General features: G+C 33.1%; 1 protein-coding gene and 1 long non-coding RNA gene across 6 annotated transcripts in view; one reads left to right on the forward strand and one right to left on the reverse strand.

Annotated features, from left to right (window-relative positions):
- The window catches only part of LOC146994926 (cullin-5-like), a 180,090-nt gene that overhangs the window by 6,324 nt on the left and 151,041 nt on the right, over nt 1–22,725 (forward strand). For 2 of the 5 annotated variants that reach the window (XM_085824795.1, XM_085824799.1), the window contains exons 2-3: nt 520–606; nt 8,214–8,250. The exons of 1 other annotated variant lie outside the window; for it this stretch is intronic. Coding sequence is in view for 1 of the 4 variants with exons in the window: in XM_085824792.1 (XP_085680918.1) it covers nt 8,214–8,250 (37 nt within the window). In the remaining 3 variants the exon portion in view is untranslated. The remainder of the gene's footprint in view (nt 1–519; nt 607–8,213; nt 8,251–22,725) is intronic. 2 more of the 5 variants (XM_085824792.1, XM_085824794.1) reach the window with 1 other exon arrangement.
- LOC146994927 (uncharacterized) overlaps nt 3,392–22,725 on the reverse strand; it is an 87,838-nt gene continuing 68,504 nt past the window's right edge. The window contains exon 3 of the long non-coding RNA XR_015043376.1: nt 3,392–4,753. This is a non-coding gene — a long non-coding RNA (uncharacterized LOC146994927). The remainder of the gene's footprint in view (nt 4,754–22,725) is intronic.

Below are 22,725 nucleotides of genomic sequence, written 5' to 3' on the forward strand. Positions count from 1 at the left end.
ATTCCCAAGGTTGGCGTCAGATCAATGATGTATCTATGTGGAATGTTTCAGTTTGAGATGTGTACCATAAAGCGGATACGCAGGAATGAAACCAAGTTACTGATCCTGATCGTACATATTTATGCTAAAAGTTTTGTTTCTTCAATAACAATGTATTTCATTTAGTGTCAAAGTGAAATTAAGAATTGGCACACTCCAGATGTTTTATTATGCTCGGAGGGGGGTGGAATCATATGTGCATGCGTAAAACTTAGGAGAAAAATGTTGTTGGTGGTTTTGAGGTCCGGATTTTAGATCATTTCGGATAATGGACGTCTGGATTTCAGACTTTGTACTGAATTTCTTATTTATTTTGATTAATATAGCAATTGGATTATATGGATGATCTTTAACTTTGTTAGAGATTTCTTGCTGGTAACTTTATGCTTTCTTGACTACTGTTATTATAATGACTTTTGAAATTGCTTGTTTTCATGAATGTGTTTGATTGATTTAGAAATTCTGAATTTTCATCCACAGAGAACCCGTTGGCGCCGTTGCTGTTTTACTCGCCAAGTTCACCTATGGTTGATGGGCGTTGGTTATGAGATATTAAAACACATGGAAGTAAGCCGCGTAAACATGATATTTAAAGAATATAATCAAAGTAATTAAAGAATAAGTAACATAAATTCACGTTAGCAGAGAAAACAATATATTAAGCATACGAAAGTGAAAATTCAAAATTAACTGGTTAAACACGATGCACGAAAATAAATTTGTATTTAATTCAAGTTAGCACAGAAAACAATATGTAAAGCTTAATGGAAGTAGAAAAATCATGTAATATTGAGCTTTGTAATAATGACCCTTTTTCTTGGCAATTTCTTGGGAAAATTGAGATCTGTCTTTGAATATCTTTCAGTATTATAAAATTCCAAAATATTTATGTTTTTAACAGTGCAGTTTCTAAAGAAATTGTGAATTTACAATTAATATCTTCATTGCATAATTTTAAAGTACTTCCAAAACTACGATTGAAAATCCATTATGATCGCATAAATGAAATGAATAGATATTCTCATTTAAATAGAAACTTAATTGCAACTGATTACATAAAAGTTTTTTTAGTAATAAATTATATTCTGCTCTGACTTATTTTTTAAAATTTTATGTATATGTTCATGTATTGCACGAAAAAACCAACATATTAACTTTACATTTGGCATATCGATTTTTATTAAGACTTGCTTTTTTGCATGTAACCAGGGTTCATAGCGGTCCTTATAAGTGCTTATAAGTCCTTATATTTGAAAATAAAATATAAAGGCCCTTATAGGTGCTTACTTTTTCTTTAAAGCCCTTATTTTTTTGTTTTTAGTGCTTATTTTTTGCTTTTAGTGCTTTTTTTTTAATGAACGCGCTATTTTCCCCCTACCAAAGCCGAAACTAAATAAACAACTTTTCTTAATATTGAATGTCAGGTGGTGAATCATACTCCCGGAAATAGCTTTTTCCCCTTTCTCTGCATTAACATAACCTTTGGTGCGCACAAAGAGTACAGACAGGTGCCCGTCGTTATATTGGTCAAAGAATTGCGAAAGCAGTAGAAAATTTCGGTACATTCGGCATTCTTTTCCTCTCACCCAAATACTATACACGTTTAAATTTCTATCCAGATCTTAATAATTTGCATTCTCGTTCCGCTTGGTCAGTTCATATTTGTGTTTATTATGATCATTATGCTTATATTATGAGTATATGTATGAATGTTTATAATAACAGTTGCAGTAACTGCTGAAGTATAGTAAACTTCCAAAAATGGTTGTATTTTAACACAGCGTTTTAGGAATAATACTCGGAATGGCTTAAATAAAGGGAAAGTAATCGAATAGTCAAAATAATTTAATTTTTTTTGGCCAATACATTATATAGTGCGAAGATTGGGAGGTTCTCCCCTTTCTCCGCAAAATCTCAAATATTGAAACTGTTACAAGTTCGCTGCAAAACAAGCAACGGACTTTTTTTTTTTTTTTTTTGTCACTTTCCAATCTGGATTGAATAGGACTAAAAGTTCTGTGGTCTACCAACCCAAGCGAAGAATGATTCTATTGCGGAAATTTAACGCCGTCTGTTGAAAATTAGAATGAAAAACACCCCAGTTACTCATATTTAGTTCTTTATTCTCCCAATTTCAGCAGCTGTTGATTCCGATTGCGTAATATCACGTAGGGAAGAATTATGGCACACGTATTGTGCAATAACGTTTGCGATATTTCGCAGAGATAATTAATTAATTAATTTTGATGTTCTGTTTGAGATTTGTTTATGAACACTTAAAAGAGTTTTACTGTGCTTGCTAAGCAGAATATTTTTCAGTTCCATTGGTTTATTTTTATATGATTCACATATCAAAATGTCAAAAGCATTTATTTAGCGGAAAAATCTAAAAAGTGGCTACAGTCAACCCCCCCCCTCCGCTCCTCTTTTTCAAGTTACGCTCAACTGTCCGAATATTCGCCAGTTTCCAAGTATGCGGCTTAGTTAAGCTTTTACTGTTAAAGGATGACTGCATGAAGCAAATTTCTGTCTTCTGATTTCAGAAATGTTCCTCTTTTTTACTTAAATTACTTTGCTTGCAATATCTGTTAAGAGAAAACTGATATACAATGAAAATTTAGAAAATATTCAGAATTTAGATTTAAATTATTTAAATATTAATATGAGTGGAAAAATAAATTGTATTTATTATTAGGCTCCAAGCAAATACAATAAATATGCCTTATTATTATTTATTTTCTCTATTTTGAACTGAAATTTCATCATTAAATCTTGTAATATAGTTTAGTTCTGCATAGTTTTTTTTTTTTTTTTTTTTTTCTCTCATTGTAAACTAGTTCTGTAAATTGAACTGTTATTTAAAATTTAAAGGGAAAAAAAAAAGTAATTATTTTCCATGGTTGAGGTAATGCTTATTCTCTCTTAATAAATACTGCATTTCTCATATTTTAAATTACAAGTCTAATTAAGGTTATGCAGTTGTGTATAATGTCATTAGACAGGTGCTTATTTTTTTTCTTAAAATGTGCTTGAAAAGTGCTTATTTTTTTAACTAAAATGTGGCTATGAACCCTGTGTAACTCATAACGAGAACCAAGGAATATATCATTTTTTGTGCACTGCTTTGCAACTGATATACAGCTCATCAGCAGCTAAACAGTAAAGTGACTGAACTCTGGTAGTTTAGTTAGCCAAGCTAATGGGCAAGTTGTATGATTGTTTTCATGGTATTCCCAATATGTAACGTGGATTCAAACCAGTGTCCTTCAGAAAGACCTCCTTGAAGGCATCTTTTCTTTTAGGCAGATATCTCTCCCATGCTTTTCCATAATTTAAACAAACCCAAATGATGTATGCTGCTAAAAATTTTATTTAAAGTCCATATTTAATAACATTACAAAAATTGCAAATATGGTCCAAGTTAGATCATTTTTAAATGCATATATTTATTTTAATTACACTAATTGTATATATTTATTATATGAATATTTTAAATGTCCATTTTATCATTAATTATTATTAATATATTTATGGACAACATTTCTTTTTTGATTGTTCTGTCCAATGTATCCTTGATTTTAATTTCACATTTAAATTTTCACACCATAATTTTATAAGTCTTCTGAAATTTAGTCACAATTTCACTCAATTTAACCGCGTAGTTCACAAATGCAGCATAAAAACTATGTTAATATCAGTCACCAAGGATGTATGGATTAGGTTTTTCATGCATAACCATGAGTTTTTGAGTATCCATAAAACTATTCTGTCATTTTAGAGAATCAATAATACTTTTTATTTCAGTTTAATCATCTCTTTGTGTGTCACACCTGAAATCTTCTCAAATGTTATTGTTTTGTTTATTTCATGCTTATGACTGCATAAGAAGACTTAAGTGAAACAAATGTGTCACAAGCAGTGACACTGAGATGTTATTTCACATATAACTGAGAAGTACAGCACTAATTAGCACTGTAATTGTTAAAGAAAGTATCCTGGCTTGTAAAAAGCTTCGTTGCATGTAATGTGAACTTAATAACTTTATCATTTTAAAATTAAGAAGGGTTTGTGTGTACTTAATTCAATATACAAAGCATGTGAGAGCTAGCTGAAAAAGGCATGCTTTTGTGAATATTTTCTAGGGTAAATAGGCTCATGGAAAACCACGAAAATGTCACAAAATTCACAAAACACATACGAAAAAAATAACCTGCACAACCAGCTCGTTTTTCAGGATTTGAGCCGAGATTGAACTACCACTATTCAGCCTTCTTAACCACTCGTAGGACTAAATATGTAATATGTAATATCATGTAATCAAAAGTTAACTATGTGTTGTGTAACAGGATTGCTTTCTCAAGTATCGAGGTAGGAAATACTTAATCTATTCTTTTTTTTAAGTGTTTGGTCATGGTATTATTCATTACATGTACTTTCCATAATTCATATAGAATATTAATATTTCTACTACAAGTGTCTTTTTTAAATTTTTAAGTGTTTTGCTTGTTGATATTCTCAAAATTGTATCTGATAATTAGTATAATAGGTATAAATACAGTAGACATATATAATCGATCAGGAGTGGCTAAACTTTATGTCAGTGAGAACCACAACTGCATATTTACATCATAGGTGAAGTAGGTTTCAGACAGCAAGAAATGTCGATTCCAAACAATCATTCAGTGACAGTCTTAGTTCAATAAGAGCCATGTGCCTGTAATAAATTAATGAATGCATGACTTTTAATACATCCATTTTACATAAACAGTTTTTCAATGTTATTTTTATCAATTTACTTGTAAACAGTTTAAAGCATTTTATGTTGAAACAACTGCCTGTCTTTCATAGTATATTTGACAGTGCCAATAATTTTCAGTATTGAAATTCTATTCAGTAGCATTGTTAATAAAACTTTTGAAGAGTCATTTGCACTTGGATTCATTACACAAGTAGTGGTTTGCTAATTTTGATGACTTTGAGTATCCATAAAACTATTCTGTCATTTTAGAGAATCAATAATACTTTTTATTTCAGTTTAATCATCTCTTTGTGTGTCACACCTGAAATCTTCTCAAATGTTATTGTTGGAAAAGCATTAACAATATATTATCTGGTTAAAGTTTTAAGCCATAAATATTGTTTTTCTCATAATTTTAGATGACCATACCAATAATAAAAACATTACTTAATTAATTATTTAAAATGCATATTTTGGCAGGTGATGAAGTCAAAATATTTTATCGGTTGGAAACCTCATGATTCTGTGTGCTTAACGCTACGTTAACAGCCATGTTACCAATTATCATTAACCCCTCTCCCGCCATATTTTCTTCCACAAACTAGCATCTGTCACCGAAAACTTCCTTTATTATATGAAAATATTTCTATCTATTTGTTAAAAGTTCATAAATAATAACGTGAAAATACAAAAAAAAATAATAATAAATAAGTGAAGAATAATTTAAATTGGCAAATGCGAACAATGACGGTGATAATTCAACAAAATGAACGTTAGAGGAATGGTTGCAACCTTCTTACAAGCGAATAGGTTGAATCTGCCGGATTACCAGGTTTGAACTATTATCGCCAAAGTTGGCGATGTTTACATTTGCCGGGTTCTTTGCGGAAGTGTTCCGAAATTCTAATTAGATGTAAACAAATTTCATTTAATAATAATTAAATGCCGTGTAAAGCTTCAAACTTATTTTTTTTTTAACTAATACTTAAAAGATCTAACATTGTGGTTCTCAACCTATTTTGCCCTATTCCACCCCTTTCACCATTGCTAGAAGATCATTCCCATCATGCCCTTCCTTTTCAGTACTTGAAAAATGCATATATATATTTATTTAGATTGCTTTTGAACTTACTTTATAAATTAAACCAAAAAAAGTACAGAAAATGTTGGTATATACCAGGATTCGAATAAAAATAGTTTTTTATATTTATAAACAACAGCTGCCAACTCTGCTTTTTCTTCTGGTCTCCTGGTAGATCACCAAATCTCGATAAACTTGTCTCAGTTGCAACAAACAGGGCGAAAAGAATGACCGGGGTAAGAAACGTTTTTGTTATTATTTTGAAAGGAAAAATCAGTGACAAGATCTTACTTACCATTGTATCATTCATCAAGAAGCGCTTTGTGCTCGACATTTCCAGAAGAAATTTGCAAAGTTATGGAATTCATAATTATATTATTGTTAACCTCATTATTACTACAGCTTTTAATCATAGCCAGTTTAAAGAATTTTTAGTTGAAATGGAGAGCGAGTACTCAGATCTTCTGCTGAATAATAAAGTGCGTTGGTTATCAAGAGGAAATGTTTTGAAATGTTTTGCATCCTTATTAACAGAAGTTAAAGCATTACTCCTTGAAATGAGTGTTTATAATTCAGAACTAATGAATGATCAGTAGATCCAAAAATTTTATTTTATGGTAGACGTTACATCTCATCTAAATCAGCTTAATCAAAAAACTATAGGGAAGAGGTGTGTGTGTGTGTGTGTGATTATGGCAAAGCCTCGAGGGCTATCTGCCTAAGAGGAGGGATGCCTTCGTGGAGGACTTTCTAAGGGAAACTGGCTCATTTTTAACACGTTACACATGGGGAAAACCACGAAAACGCCCATGCAGCCAGCCCGTTCGCGGGATTCGAACCTCCTATAGGGAAGAGGAAACACAATTTTTCTGATGTTGGAAGAAGTTATTTCATTTGAAAGCAAATTATCTCTTTCTGCTCAAGATTTTTGAAACAGAAACTTTGGTTCACTTTCCAAGCCTGTTGAAACATTCTCAAGAAAATAGATCTAATATTGACATTTGCCATTTCAAAACAACAGTTTTATGACAGAAGTTTTTCTCAGCAGGTTTCAGGAATTCTGAATCAGCAAAGCAACATTAGCCTTTGTTAAAAAACCTCTTAATACTAGTGCAACGGAATTGCATTTCTCTGTTTAATATTCACATTGGCAACTCTGAAATCAATTGCTGAATTTAAAAAAAAAAAAAAAATTATGAAACTTGAAATTTGAACATTTTAAGTGCTGATGTAGAAACATTGGAGAAAAATAAATGTGTGCTTAGTTCACAGCACAAGTAATCTGGAGAAGGAAAACATGTGGAATAATATTATTCCCGACTCATGTAATCAGCTTAAAAAACTAACGTTTGATGTTTTTCTTATTCGAGTCTACATATTCATACGATCAATAATTTTCAAGCATGAACTTTTTGTCAAGAGTAAATAGAGAAGTCATCTTATTCAGGAAAACTTGTAATAAGGCTTAAAATGAAAAACAACATACAAAATGCAAACTTTTCAAGAAGATGCAAGGCCATTGTTTACATTAGTGTTTTGTTAGTCATTATTGCGATTCAAGTTTTTCAATATATTGCAATTCTCTTTTATCAATAAAATAGTATCGTTATTAAGTATAATATCAAGTTTTATTCGACATATATATATAGTTTAACTAAGACTTAAAAACTGAAATATTGAGTTAATTTTAGGGAGTGTTGTGGAGCGAAAAAAGATGTAGTGTTGAGAAAGGTATAAGATGGTTTGGACATATGCAGAGAATGAATGGAAGAAGATACTTGAAAAGAGAATACAAGTATTAATAAATACAGTGCTGAACTGTTGATAATTGACTCTGTTGACTAATGAGTTTGCCTTCACTGGCCAAAGGGATATAAAACTGAACTGAGAGCAAATTGTGTGCCATCTCAAACCTTTTCTGCTGCATGTACTATGCCCTAAAAGGCTGAATTGTTATTATGCCCAACAGTGTTATGTTGTTATATGTAAAGATTTTAAACAATTATTTTTTTGTAACTGTTTCTGAAATTATTAACTTAGTGTTTTATGTTCAGTTTCAGCAGTTTTCTTAGTGTTGATTAAAGAGTTACTGTTTATTACATTTGCTATTCCTTATTACTGCACTAAAGGCTATGATTCTGTATACATTAATTAGCAGCATGTTTAAATTCTTAGTTAAAGGTCTTCAATTTAGTTTCATAATTATTTATTGTATACCTTCTTCATATTCATCTTAAATTTCAGAAGAAATTTACTTCCCAGTTTAGTCCTTTGAAGCAACTTATATGTAAATATTGTATAGCATATTCTGTTATGTACTGACTATTGAAATGCATTTTTATTTCTTTTTTGCAGGACATTTTGCAGTTTGAAGTCTCTATGTACTACTGAGGTAAAAAAATTCTTTTATATCTAATCTGAAAATGAAATATTTTTTCATAGGCAATAAATTCAGTTCTTGACAACTGCATTCTAAATTAGAATTTTAAGCACATGTGAGAAAACAGGAAAGTGCTTTCCAGTATTTAATTTTAAAAAAAGTTGAATTTTTATTTTCAGAAATCATCTTAAATTTATTTAATAAAGATCATGGCAAATGATTCCAAAATTTTTGGTGCATGTTTTACTTGTCCCCAGAACTTTCTGAGTTGTCCTGCTGTGGATAATTTCTACATAACCACTGAATTTCTGTGATTCTGATTAATTCAGGCTCCTAAGAACTTGATGTTTGTGTCATTATTTGATTTTTAGGAAAGTGATTATTCTAAACCTCATGTTTATAAAAAAATTTACTGTAGTTTGAAAATATGAGGCTTGGATGATAATATCAGCGACTCTTTTAAATATAAGCTACAACTTGCTTAAAAGTATCTTATGCAGTTAATGCCACTAGATACCTTTCAACATAAAAAACATCTTCAGAATTATTTTTATTTCTTGCATTTGCTGCAAACATGAAAGAAAAGAAAAATCTTATAATTAAATTTTGTTGCTGTTAAACATTTCTGTAGTAGAAGATAAGCATGTTTAATTTATAATACTTTTTATGTATTGTTTGACATATTTAGAAGTATTAAATATGTATATGATGCACAATTTTGAAATCTACAAAATAAATTTTGTTGTATATAAAATTTAATTATAAATATTGAAGTAAAATAACAGACAATAACATTGCAAAATTAAAAATTTACTCTTACAAACACTTCAAAAAAGTGAGAATAAAATGCATTAAAAATTTAAGCAATATTTTTTATAATTTAAAAAAGTATCTCTTCATATAGTATTAATAAATACAGTACAAAGTTCGAAATCCGCACTAGCCGATTCCGGATTTGGGATATTTCCAAATCCTGTGGGGGGCTGTAAAGTAATGTTGCTTTCTTACATTAAATTCAAACAAATAAATTTGTAACAAGTTTTTATTTTTAAGCAATAATATAATCACCCTCGTTATCAGCAACCTTTTGCCATCTAGTATGCAGATTTCAATCCCAGATCAATAAAAATCAATTGGTTTTTGAGTAAAATATCTCAAGATGGCATTTTGGACATCATCAAAATTTTGAAATTTTTTGTTACTAAGAAAATGTTGTAGGGATTGGAATAAATGGAAATCCGAGGGTGCGATATCGGGCGAATATGGTGGGTGAGGCAGTACCTCCCACCCCAATTCATTATGTTTTTCCAGTGTTCGTCTTGCACAGTCGTGTTGCAGAATGACGCCTTTTCCGTTGACAATCGCCGGATATTTTCCAATTAAAGATTGGTTCACTAGATCCAATTGTTCAGAATAAAGGTCTACATTAACAGTTTTTCCAGATTTCAGCAATTCAAAATGAACAATTCCACGAATACTCCACCAAATACCCAGAAGTGCCTTTTCGGGATGTAAACCCTTTGTAACCCCTATTAAAACTGCCTTTTGAGTTTTGGATTATCATATAGGACTTATTTTTCTGTCTCCACTAATCAAGCGATCAAAAAATGGTTCTGTATGGTGCCGTTGAAGCAATACATTGCGTGTGATGGATAGGTTGGCCTTGTTCTCTTCGGACAGATTATGGGGGACTCAAACACCTGCTTTGCTTATTTTTCCATTCTGCTTTAAATGTTTTTGGTCGACCAAGGTTGGTCAAGAGTGTTTGACAGTTCCTCGATTGTTTGACATTGATTTGCGTCCACTTCTGCCCTTAGCATGTTGTTGTCTATCGTTGTTGTCGACATGCGTAGAAACGACATTACTTTTTGGTCCCCCTAATCATCAATTTAAATCTGGTAAGATGGCATGCAGAAATTATACAATTAAAATTATGAAATTGTAATTTATGAAATAAAGAACAATTATGATCTAAAGGGTATCAAAATTTACAAAAGAAAGCTTAATATTTGTTTACTTTATTAAACATTTCGTTCAATGCAAGTTGTTTAAGATGCTCCCACAAAAAATTCAAAAAGTTCCTTTTTCTTTTTTCTTGTGTCATATACAGTGGACTTTCCAATGCCATACTCCTCACATAATTTTAAGACGAATATGCCTGTATGCATTTTTTGCAGCAATTCCACATTTTGTTTAATGGACTTCTAAACATGGTTTCGCTTTGTAGATCCCTTTTGTAACTCCAGAATTGGAAACTCTTTTCGACATAATCGAAAGTTCAAGCTTAGTTTTTATAAAATTTCTGTAATAATAACAGTCTGCGAAAATTAATAAACTGGGTCAAATTAGAAGGTCAGGGAGTAGCGCAGTCTGCTACATTAATTTAAAATGCCTTAGAATCAGTAATGATAATTTTAGCCTAACTTAATAGCGTGTGTTATACGTTATTGTCTATGTATCACAAGATTGGCAACGAAACCCAAGTGGTTTCGCTAAATTTTGTCTTGCTCCTATAGCGTTCTGAATTAAGCCTGAATTGTAATAGTTTAGTTTTTTACTATACCTACGTTTATTTCTTGCACATGCTTCAAACTAATATGAGTCCTGAATAAATAAACTCCCACATATATACTTAAGGCTTTATCTAGGGCTGGCGCTTGAAACCGCCTGGTATCGCCTCTACAGGTCCTAAATTCTGCTGCAAAGCGCTTTTGTAAGTTCTAAATTTTAACCATGCCTAAACTTTGGATCCCAGTGCTTTCCCTAAATCATAAATACTTCTCATCCCTTAATTTTGACACTCGGTGCTTTCCCAAATTCCAAAAATTTCAACTTCCCTAAATTCTGCCGTCCAATACACACATATCTATAGTGCAGGACGGGTTTAAAAATTTTGCTTTTAATTTTTAGCCTATTATTATGTTTTTTTTTATATGTATGTATATAGGCATAAATAAATGCAACAAAATAAAGAACAAGGTTATAAGGTATTTCTCCTGCCTTCCTAGCATCCCTTCGTGGTATAGTGGTTCTGCATGCTGAGCCGGTATTGTCAGAGGTCCGTGGTTCGATTCCCAGCAAAGGCGTTGTTAATTTTTCATCTTGCCTGCTTCCAGAAAAAAATACCTAATGTCTCTAAAGTGGCGCCCGAACTAAAAGGGTGTTTCATGAGGATTCTCTGCGCCCAGGATTTGGCGATTGGGTCCCCTAAAAACCTCAGTCGCCCTTTCAAAAGGGGAGTATGTAAGGTATTTCTCGTGCCTTCCTAGCATCCCTGCATGGTGTAGTGGTTCTGCACGCTGAGCCGGTATTGTCAGAGGTCCGTGGTTCGATTCCCGGCGAAGGCTCTGTTAATTTTCATTTTGCCTGATTCCGGAAAAAAATACCTAATGTCTCTACCAGGTATAAAATATCAAAGAAAAAAATCTTAAATATACAATGTTCATTAATGTATGTATATGTATATAATATCAATATAAATGTTAGGTTCTGAAGCAATTAGAAAATTTTTAATTACGCATACACACACATATATATATACATTTTATAAGCATATATAAAATAAAGCGATTTTTAAATTACTTATATGGTTTGTTGTGGTTTATTTAAATATAGCAAAGCACTCGACGGCTATCTGCCTAAGGGTAAGGATGCCTCTGTAGAGGACTTTCTAAGCAAAACTGGATCGTATATGCGTTATACATGGGGAAAACCACGTAAACGCCCATACAACATGAAAATGGATTGTCTGGTCCGCACTTCTTAAGCAGAAGTATCACCAGAGCCAATAGGCTAAGGAAATTTTCAATTTTGGAGCAAGAGCTCAAAGATCAAATAATGCCAATTAGAATTTTTGAAAGACCTAGTTAGAATTTTGAGGTCTTCTGACTAGGAGATGTGTTGGCCTCGCCAACGTCTTTATTGAAAAAATACATTACATAGCATGTTTTTATATTTACAAAACAAATTATTTTTTGAACATAAATTGAGTTATACAATGCAACATAGAATGATAGGAAGAACAAAGTAAAGAATCAATATTAAGTATTACAATAATTAAATGATTAATAACATGGCAAATAAAAGTACAAAGATATTACATGATACGATTGAATTTACAAGTACAGATCTAATTCATTGTGATATGAGTATTCCAATATAAGTACAATAATATTATATAATACAATCAATTTATAAGTACAGATCTGATTCATTATGGTATATGTATTCCATAAAACTTGATAACAAAGATCGTCCCTTGTCGTTCTTAATTAGTTGTTTTAGAGTTTCTAAAGTTATATTTTGTTTGAAAATTTCTCTACGTTTTGTTGATACACTGGAACAGTCTATAATCAAATGAAGTGCATCTGCGGATTCACTACCACATTGACACTTGCATGTAGATTCCTTTAGTTTGAATCTGTTAATATAAATCGGAAAGGCTCCGTGATTAGTGATAACTTGATTTAAAAAAAATCACTGAAATGCCGTTTCTCCGAAACATTCGGTAGAAGTGTGAACGTTTGTCGTCCTGATGCTATTACTCATAGGGATCTTGCAGTCTAGGTACGTGTTCGAGTAAATCCCTTGTTTGGCTAGCTCGTCGGCTTTTTCATTGCCGGCAGTGCCTTGGTGTCCTCTTATCCAATGAAGCTTTGCTTTTGTAAAAGCCAGTAATTTCTTTATGGCGATAATGTTCTGATTATAGATATTGTATTTATGGATAGACTTTAAAACAGCCTGGCTATCCGAATATATATGCGCAGGACTGGGGTGTGATTTTAACCATAGTAATGCCGACTTTAATGCTAAAGTTTCAGCTTGATATACTGTACTAGTCTTATCCAGTTTAAACATAAATTGATCGTGACAAACTCCATTCATGAAGGAACAGAAGCCAGCTCCAGTGCCGTCTTCACTTTTTGAACCGTCCGTATAAATTTCTAAACCTTTATTGATTGGAGGCTTGTTGTCCCATCCGAAGACTTGAATATGAGCTGGATGAGAATGCCATTTAGGTACTGGGAATTCAATCTGATCCCATGAAAGTTCTAAGTCCTCATATTTAAAGTCAGTCCATCCTCGTTTGGTACGTTGGATGATGCTTTCCATGTCCAATTTAAGATCAAGCGGCATAATTCCAGCAATCACTTGAAGAGCTGCAGTAGGGGCAGTCTTATAGCTTTTGGTCATTGCAAGAAGTGCTATGCGTTGTATAGAGTTTGTTTTGTTTCGCATTTTTACCGTAGGTGGGTACCACCAGGCAGGACATGTGTATACTATGGTACGCTCTATTGCACGTTTATAAAGTTCTTTCAGAACTGGTTTGGGCATCCCAAGTAATCTAAGAAGATTGTTCATTATTTTACAAACTTTAGATTTAATATAATCTAGATGAGGTAGCCAGGTAAGGCATTCATCTATGACTATTCCAAGATATTGAATGGATTTTTGTTGCTTAATGGTATGATCGTTCATCTTTATTGTCGGTGCTGAATAGGCTGCACCACGCTTTTTGATTGCTATAAACATAGACTTTGACTTTTCGGGAGAGAATTGAAGTTTGCACTTGAGTGCCCATTCTGATAGTTTTTGAAGCGCCAACTTTGCCTTGGTTTGAATTTGCATATGCATAGATCCTGTTACTAGGAGTGAAACGTCGTCCGCATAAGCTTGGATGTGGATTCCATCTTCAAATTCGAGTTTTAAAGCTATATTCATTACTATATTCCAGAATAGTGGTCCAGAGTTGGATCTTGTACACATCCTTTTTCTTGTTTTATGGAGTATTGAACATTATTTATTTCATAGATTATATGTCTATTATCCAATAAACTTTCAATAACTTTATAAATATTTAGAGGACATCCCAGATTGCGGAGTTCCTGTAGTAGGAACGGCCACCAAATATTGTTGAATGCACTCTTGATATCCAAAGAGATAACGTTGGTGTAATTATTATTACGTCGGTTTGCTTCTATTTGTGAGACTATGTTGTCCTTGATGGCATCTGCTGAGCATTTTCCCGCCGTGAAGCCATATTGTTGTTCACTTAATTTGGAATTCGATACTAAGAAATAAGTCAATCTGTTAGTGATTAATTTATCATAGACTTTACTCCATGCGTTAAGCAAGCAAATAGGGCGGTAAGCATCAGGAAGCTCACCATTTTTTCCTTCTTTTGAGAATAATACTAATTTCGCTGTCTTCCAGCAGTTAGGAAATATTCCTCGACGGAAGAGTTCATTAAGTAACGCTACTTGTAATTGTGGGTTAGCATAGAAAACTTCAGCTATAATTTCTTTAGATATATTGTCCATTCCAGGTGCTTTGCCTGGATTGAGGGATTTGATAGCATTTTCCACTTCTGGAATCGTAAACGGAACATCATTTATTGAATTATATGGATTCCTTAAGTTGTTACGAATTGTCGTATGAAACTCCGTGTCTTCGCTGATTATATCTTTAGGAAAGTGGTAATCCATTAGGAAACGTATAGTTTCTTCTATTGTGGAAGTCTTGGTTTTATCTGGTTTGAGTAACGCTTTTAATTGTAGAGGGGATTGCATAGTCCCCTTAGCAATGTCATAGTGTACCCCGAAGGGTGAACTAGGACTTAGACGCTCCAGATATCTTTTCCAGGTTGTTCTTTTGGCTTGCATAAGCTTTCTTTTATAGAGAGCAAGGTCTTTTTCGTAGACTTGCTTATAGTGTGCCCTTAGTTCGTCATCATGAATACATTTGTGATAACGCTTTCTCAAAGCGAGGATTCTTTTTCGTAATATTGAGAGTTCCGGGGTCCACCAAGGGACACCTTTGTGTTGAGTTTTAACATATTTTCCCTTGGCGTGGGTTGCCAAGTCACAGTATTCCTGTATTTTCTGAGTCCACTTAATTATAAGTTGATTAAGATCAACTGTATCTTTAGGCAAGTAAGATTCCATTGAACCAAAAAAGTGACCAATTTTTGCCTTCAGTAAGAGCCAATCCATTTGTGTAAGTTTATATTTGACTCTTTGAGTTGAGCTAGAATGTTGATACGTAATTTCAAAAGAGATATAACAATGATCACTTAAAGTGATACAGTCCATAACTTTCCAATTATGAATGAAAGACGTGGAAGAGATTGATCTGGAAGCTGTAATATCAATCCAGCTCTTTCCCCTTGTGCAGTTGTAGGTAGGGGGACCATCCGGATCGTTTTCAACAGCCAGTCTATGCATTGTTAAGAATTCTCTAAGTGTGCGTTTTCTGGGATCCTTGAAGGGGGAGCCCCAGAGCACACTTTTCGCGTTTAAGTCGCCAAGGAGAAGAAGATCATGTTGATCGTCAAAGTAACGTTCAGCTAAGTTTAACAGAGTAGTTAAATCTGTTAAGTCCGTTATAGGTTGAGTATAACAGTTAAAAATGGTTATTGTCCTATGTTCAATCTTTAATGTAATAACATTTAAAGTAGAAGAAGCGTAAGTATTCAGAACCGTAAGTCGTGGGTTAACCACCACTGTGGCTGTTTTGGGGTGGTCATTTGGAGAAAAAATGTTTGAGTCGGAAAGCCAGACGGCTTGTCATTGATACAGTATGGTTCTTGAATAAAAATCAAGTCGTATTCAAAGATACAAGTCTTTAGTTGTGCTGTTGCGACATGTGATCTCGCTAAATTAATTTGCAACGCTTTTATATTTTGAATAAGTTCTCTAGCCATAATTGATTTTTCTTCGAAGATCTTCAATTTCTAGCTGTCTGCTAGGACAGTCTTTTGAGAAACTTGAGTGCTGCTCGTCAAGGTGCTTATCACTATTCGCATTTCTTTCTGCACAATGAATACATCTTTGGTAGTTATTGTCACAATTTTTGTGGGAATGTCCCACTTCTCCACAATGTCCACATGCCTCTTCTGTTTGGCATTGTTTAGAAATATGTCGGTATTGGCAGCATTTAAAACACTGCGTTGGTCTGATGTATTCTCTTAAATTGAAACGTTCCCAATTAACGCACAGTTTGCGTAACTTAGTAAGTGTTTGAAAACCTCCGGTGAGGTTTCACAAACCCAATGATTTCTGTTCTTATGCTTGATAGGAAATTTAACCTGTAGGCCATCACCATCGATGCCTTCGTTTTGGGCTAAAATGGCTTCCTTAAGTTCTTCCTTAGTCAAGTCCCTTGGAATATCATATATTATAATTTTAGGAAGCCTACGTGTAGGACGAACAATTTGTAGGTCCTTTTTAAGTTCTGGTACAGTATTTATTTCATTTTCTAGCGTCTCTATGTCTTCCGCTTTATTGGTCTCTATTAAGAGACCACCTTTTGCCTCATTTTTAAGTCTTTTCACTCCAATGTGGAGCTTTGTGGGATCAATAGTTTTTAAGAGCTTCTTTCTGATGTTGTCTGGTTTATCCCCTTCATTTGTGGGGTATAAAATAGTGACATGTTGTTTATCTGGTTTTCTCCATGTTTTGGATCGGTCACGAGCTGGACGTTTAAGTACGTCTAAGTAACAAGAGTCTTTAATGTTTGGCGTTTGATGAATTTGTCCTTCCATGTGTTCCATCTCGACACACTGTTCAGTTAGAAGGTTGAACATCAATTGAAATTGATGTCAAATATCAGCGGCTACTGCCTTGTTTATGCCAGAATATGCCAGAATTTGTCAATATTGTCTCTAAGGTGGCAATATATGCCTGTCCTTCTTTGAGAATGTCTTTAGAACTCATTTTGATGTAGGTAGAGTTATTCAACGCTTAACTAAATAAGATGCACTGGGTCTGTAGACCGACCTGGTACCCTGGGGTTCACACCAAGTCAGTAAGTAGTAGGCACTTTTGCTCAGGCTTTCGACCCTCCTTGGAGAGGGAGCCCCCCGACCTTGCCAAGGTACCCGAGCACTGGGAAAGCACGAATGAACAGGTGAAACAAATATTCAAAATTATATCAATTTTGCACATTAATATCGCATTTCAATCGCATACAAATCGTATTTCTAATCGCTTTGCCCGGGGAGCGTAAACGCCCATACAGCCATTCCGTTCACTGGAATGCGAACTCCGGACCGAACTATCACTGTTTAGCGGCTTTACCACTCAGACGCTAATGAACCTTCTCCTCACATATACATGCATATATATATTATAATATTTACATGTAGAACATATGTTATGGTGAAATACCGAAATCTGGAGAATGTCGACTTTCACCGGTGAATGTTGAACATATAAGAATATATTTCTTCTCCGTAATTCAGTCACGAAAAAAAGCACTTGAGACTTAAAATAAGAACTTAAAACACACAGTACATTGAAAATGAGAAAGGAAAATAATAGAAGTTAAAAACTTACTTAATTATACAGTGCGTTCTAAATGAGAAAATAAAATAATAGTAATAAAAAGCTTACTAAATTATGTGACTCAAATCTTATTTATTGCAACAACTTAAACTATTATGACTTCTTATGAACTCTCTTTTCGACCTACACCAGAGCATATCTGTGATTGTCGACATAACACCGGTGAGGGTCCGAATGTACAAGAATGTAATGCAATATTCGATCTTTCACCGATGTATGTGGTAAATGTTGTCATTCTCCGGTGAAAGTCGATATCCTCCAATTTCGGTGTTTCACGGTAACATATACGTACACATTAAATTATTAAATTATATTTGCATGTCGATAAATTATATTTACAGGTTGATCATTGATAAAAAATTATAAAATATTGTACGGAATTACTTCGCTTCCTAGATTTTTCGTAAGCTTCATCATATTTCTAAAACAGAATCTAAGTGGTGATCCCATTTGCAAGCTGTTTATATATCTTATTTTTTCTGCACTGAATTATATTTAGAGAATTATTTCACATGATTATAGCTGAAAATGCAGTTTTACAAATGAAGAATTTAAAGGCAAGAAGAGAATTAGGTCCTTTTCTAATTATTCTTGAAGCATTTAAATTAAGAAAAACAAATGGCAGATTAATAGAGATCACTGAAATAAAGTGCTCATAGAGGACAGATTAATATGCAAATAAATTTTAGTTTTCATTAAGTAAAACAGAATTCATCTGGCTTCTGTGAGAAAGGAATCAATCCAAGAAACTATTTTTCTATTTTCGCAATCATAATTTTTTAAAAAAATATTCAAAGAATTCATATTCAAACATTGCAGTCTATTATAATCAGTAATAATTACCTAAAATGCAATTTTAATCAATATTAATTCTCATTTTCTCTTTGATAACCCCTCTTTAGAGTTAAATAGCAGTCACAGCATTTTTCGGCTACATTTTCCTTTATAATATGCTTACGTTTTCATTTACAACTTTTAATACTCTGGGAAAATTTCAGTATGAGAACCCAGAAAATTATTCTTAGTGATGCTAAGATTATTGATCATTGTCATGCCGCTGTGCTTCAAAAGAAATCCTATTGTTTAAAGGTTCATATCCTTAACCTTTCGACGTTCATATCCTGGCCTTAACATTACATTCATATCCTGACCTAAAAATAAAAGCTGCGAGTCAGAATTAAAGGGGTTGCTCATAGGCAACCTTAGTTAAAAAGAAGTTAGAGGAAATGTTAATCAATGCATAATATTATCTTTTGAATTAAACACTAACACACTATTTGATCAAGTTCAAATAGAAAACAGATATTCGGCATTTGATTTGAAAACAGATTAGACTTGCAAACAGATATTCGGCATTTGTAAAGAAAATAAGGATGAATCAATATGAGTTTGTTTTCTGATTGCAAAACCATCTTAAGATACTATCGGATTTAATCTTTAAATTATTCCAATAATATTCAGAATAGTGGGGAGCCACTATTCTTAACTAAAATTCACTAACGCAAATCCTATTTTGGGTTGAAATGATTTTCATTAATTACGTTTTAGAATCTATTAGGTTATTTTTTTATAATACGCCGAGAGGTATTTTTGAAAATGAGCAATGCCTTTTGCCAGGACTCGAACCTGAACCTCTCGAATACGCGCCTAGTGTGCTAACCGTCACACCACAAAGGCATACTGGAAGGAGAGAGAAAATACATTATCCCTTTTAAAGGGCAAATGGAAATTAGGAAACCCGATCGTTAAATCCTGGTTGTGAAGAATCATCGTTCACAACATTTTAGTTCGAGCGCCACTGTAGAGTCATTAGGTTATTTTAAAGGAGCTGTGAAAAATGTGCAAAGGAGTCGCCGGAACTTGAACCTGCACCTCTCGAATACGCGCCGAGTGTGCTACGGTTACACCACGAAGGCATGCAGAAAGGAGGGAGAAAATACCTTATAACGTTAATGAAAAAATACTAAAAATATCTAAAAAGTTAATTTTTTAATTACCTCAGTTTTTGTACTGATAAATGATAAACTATTATAATATGAAAGAACAAAAGGAATAAAATTAATTATTTACTGATATTTGAGAACTCACTTTTTTACTTCCTTGTACGAAGTAAGTTGTAAATAATGAGACAGACAGTGAACGAAGTAAGTTGTAAGTAAATCAAACGAAGTAAGTTGTACTTTTGTAAGAAGTGTCGCAGCCATGAAAATTTTCGGGTATCATATTTCAATGAAAATACCCATATATTAACTGCTATCAGATACAATGAACGATGTTTTTGCATGACATCTGTAGGTAAGAACAGAATAAAGGACTCTTTTTCCCAAAACGGTTTGCAAAAAGGATTTAAAATGGATTCAGGACAGATTTTTTTGTGATGTCTAGATGTACGTATGTAAGTATGTAGCTCGCATAAATCAAAAACGAGTAGACTCAAAACGTTGAAATTTTGTATATGATATAACATGTAGTTGTGCACCTACCTTTTTGGTTGGATTCGGCTGCACCAAAAGTGTATAAATAAGCAAATATACCCACTTTGTAACTCAGCTGCGTGAGCTCAGTTTTTTTTAAAAATAATTTTTATATATTGGTAAATTGTGCATGTTTTGCTTTAAAAATGATTGAATTATGTTGTTCTTATCTCCCAGTTAAAGTTCTTATGCCTTTAGTTAATCTGCATGCAATAGTTGTAGAATTATTAGCTATTTAAAAGTTTTTTAAGTGCGGCTAAGCCTAATTTTTTTTTACTATAGCTGCCATATTTGTTTGCATTTGAAACTTAGCGAAATAGTGAATTCAGTTTCTGCACTTTCAGTGTCTTTTTGCCAAGTGGGACCCAAAGTAAAAGTTTTGTGCACCGAAAAATCTGCCTTCTTGTCGCTGGCATAACTACTTGTTTTTGCGTAGAAACAATAATTTTAATTGTAAAAATTGTTTTTTTTTTTAATTGTTTTAATTGTATTTGGTGTTTCAAGTCTCTATATTTTGCAATTTTTAATAAAGCTATTTTGAGGTTTTATGTATTTTTGTCTTGTCGCAAAGTGAGAATTGAATTAATTGAAAGAGAAAACTATCTCTAATGAGAGAGGAAATAAGTTTCAATGAAATGCAGAAAAAAAATGTGCGTATAATTTAATATTCCGCGCAAGGGAAGTCGTGGTCTACATATCAGACTTTTTAATGCTGTGCTTACAACAAATCGTTTGAAATAGATTTTGACAAGTAAATATAGCAGTACAAAATTGGGTGTGTTTCATTCACTATATGCGTAAAGTTCTTGATATTATCTATATCCATCACATTTAGGAGCTCACTTTCAGTTATATTAATACCAAATAATTCAGTGAAATACTTAAACCAGCTAATTTAATAAAAAAAATTCACACTTGTATTTTCGTACACTGAAAATTTTCTTATCCGTAATATAAAACACAGCACAAGAAATAAATATTTTGCAAAACAGACAAAATATATATATATATATATATATATATATTAATATTTAATAAGAATAAATCTTATTATGCAAATTTGAAAGGTAGTTCTGAATATTTTTTAATTGGCTGTTACATTGGCGAATGGCAACTGTGTGATGAAATGACTTGAAAAAGTGGTGGCGCTGTCTGTTACAAAAGTAATAACTAAGTACCAAAATTCGCCACATCGCAAGTCACGACAATACCCCTTTCCTGGCTCCCGGCCACTTTATAGTTGAGAAAAACGGGTCATAGCAGTACAGCAGTAAAGTCGCTGAACGCTGGTAGTTTGACCTGGACTCAATTTTGGGCGAACGGGCTGGCTGCATCGGCGTTATCGTCTTTTCCCCCATACATAACGTGGGTATGAGTCAGTTTTCCTTAGACATTTCTCCAGGAAAGTATCACTGCCCTTACTGAGGTAATGTGCTATGCCGTAATCAAATAAACCAAGCCAAAAATGTGAAGAAAACGACGAAACTGCGATGCAGCTAGGATATGAACCCTGTTCGAACTACCTGTTTTCACCTATTTTTCCGCTTTGCCTCTGGTGAGCTAAATACAATTTGAAATGAATTGTATTAAGGAACTGGCAGAATTGAAGACTTTTCAAGATTATATGACTGAATGTTGCTAAACATGATAGAAGCGGTAAAGCCATGTAAGAAATTATTTGACTTTATATGATATATCTCAAGATTTGTAAGCAATAAAAATAAACAATTCTCCCTGAATAAAACAAAAATCGGCTGCGTTTTCTTTCGATCTAGTTCCTTTCCAGTTTGTAGAATTAATAACTAAATTATGTTTAGACTTTTTAAAGGTTCATGTCGTAACAAGCAAACCTTTTCTTTATGTTTGAACGTAAAGAGCTCTTTGTCCCCGCTAAGGTCTTTGAAATATTAAATTATAAACTGTTAGCTAAAAGTTGATTACGTTCGATTAGTAATTTACTTAAATAAGTGATTAGACAGAAATTATAATTATTTAATCGTCCATGTATGAACTTTTTAAAAGTCGCACAACATATTAAGCAGCAAGTTTTCTGTTTATGCTTCAACCTAAGACAGACAGAAGTCTTTCTTCCCGCAGGGTGTTGATTTTGATTGATGTATTGAGATTACGGTAAAGCACACTAGAGCTATCTGCCTAAGGAAAGGGATGCCTTTGTGGAGGTCTTTCTAAGGGAAACTGGCTCGTATACACATTACACGTGCGGAAAACCACGAGAACGTGCATGCAGCTAGAGGATTCGAACCTCGCCCGAACTGCCAGTGTTCAGCAACTTTTACCGCTCGGCCGCTAGTGGGCCTCTCCTCGCAGGTCGAAAGATCAAGCTTAGAGCGAACAAAGGGAAATTCTGTGTGAGAGAAAGCTAATTGTGCAGCATTTTAATACAGAATTTTTTAAAGACCAGATAAAATACTGCATTAAAAAAATGTTTGATTGGAATGTATTAATTTCTTCTCATTCAAGGCGATTACACTTAATTAACCATTCACTTTTTGTTGGGAATTAACAGAAATATTTCGAAAACTAGATCATTTGGGATACGGTTTATATGCTTTCACTATAAAGAATCAAATTGGAAAAAGGTTAAAAAATCGCGAAGAAAAGTCTCTTTTCTGTGTTATAAGGGCAAAAAAATATCTTTTACTTATATA

This window comes from Stegodyphus dumicola, chromosome 10 (assembly GCF_044657685.1).
Source record: "Stegodyphus dumicola isolate Sdum_Otavi_A_Nest chromosome 10, ASM4465768v1".
NCBI classification, from domain to species: Eukaryota; Metazoa; Arthropoda; class Arachnida; order Araneae; family Eresidae; genus Stegodyphus; species Stegodyphus dumicola.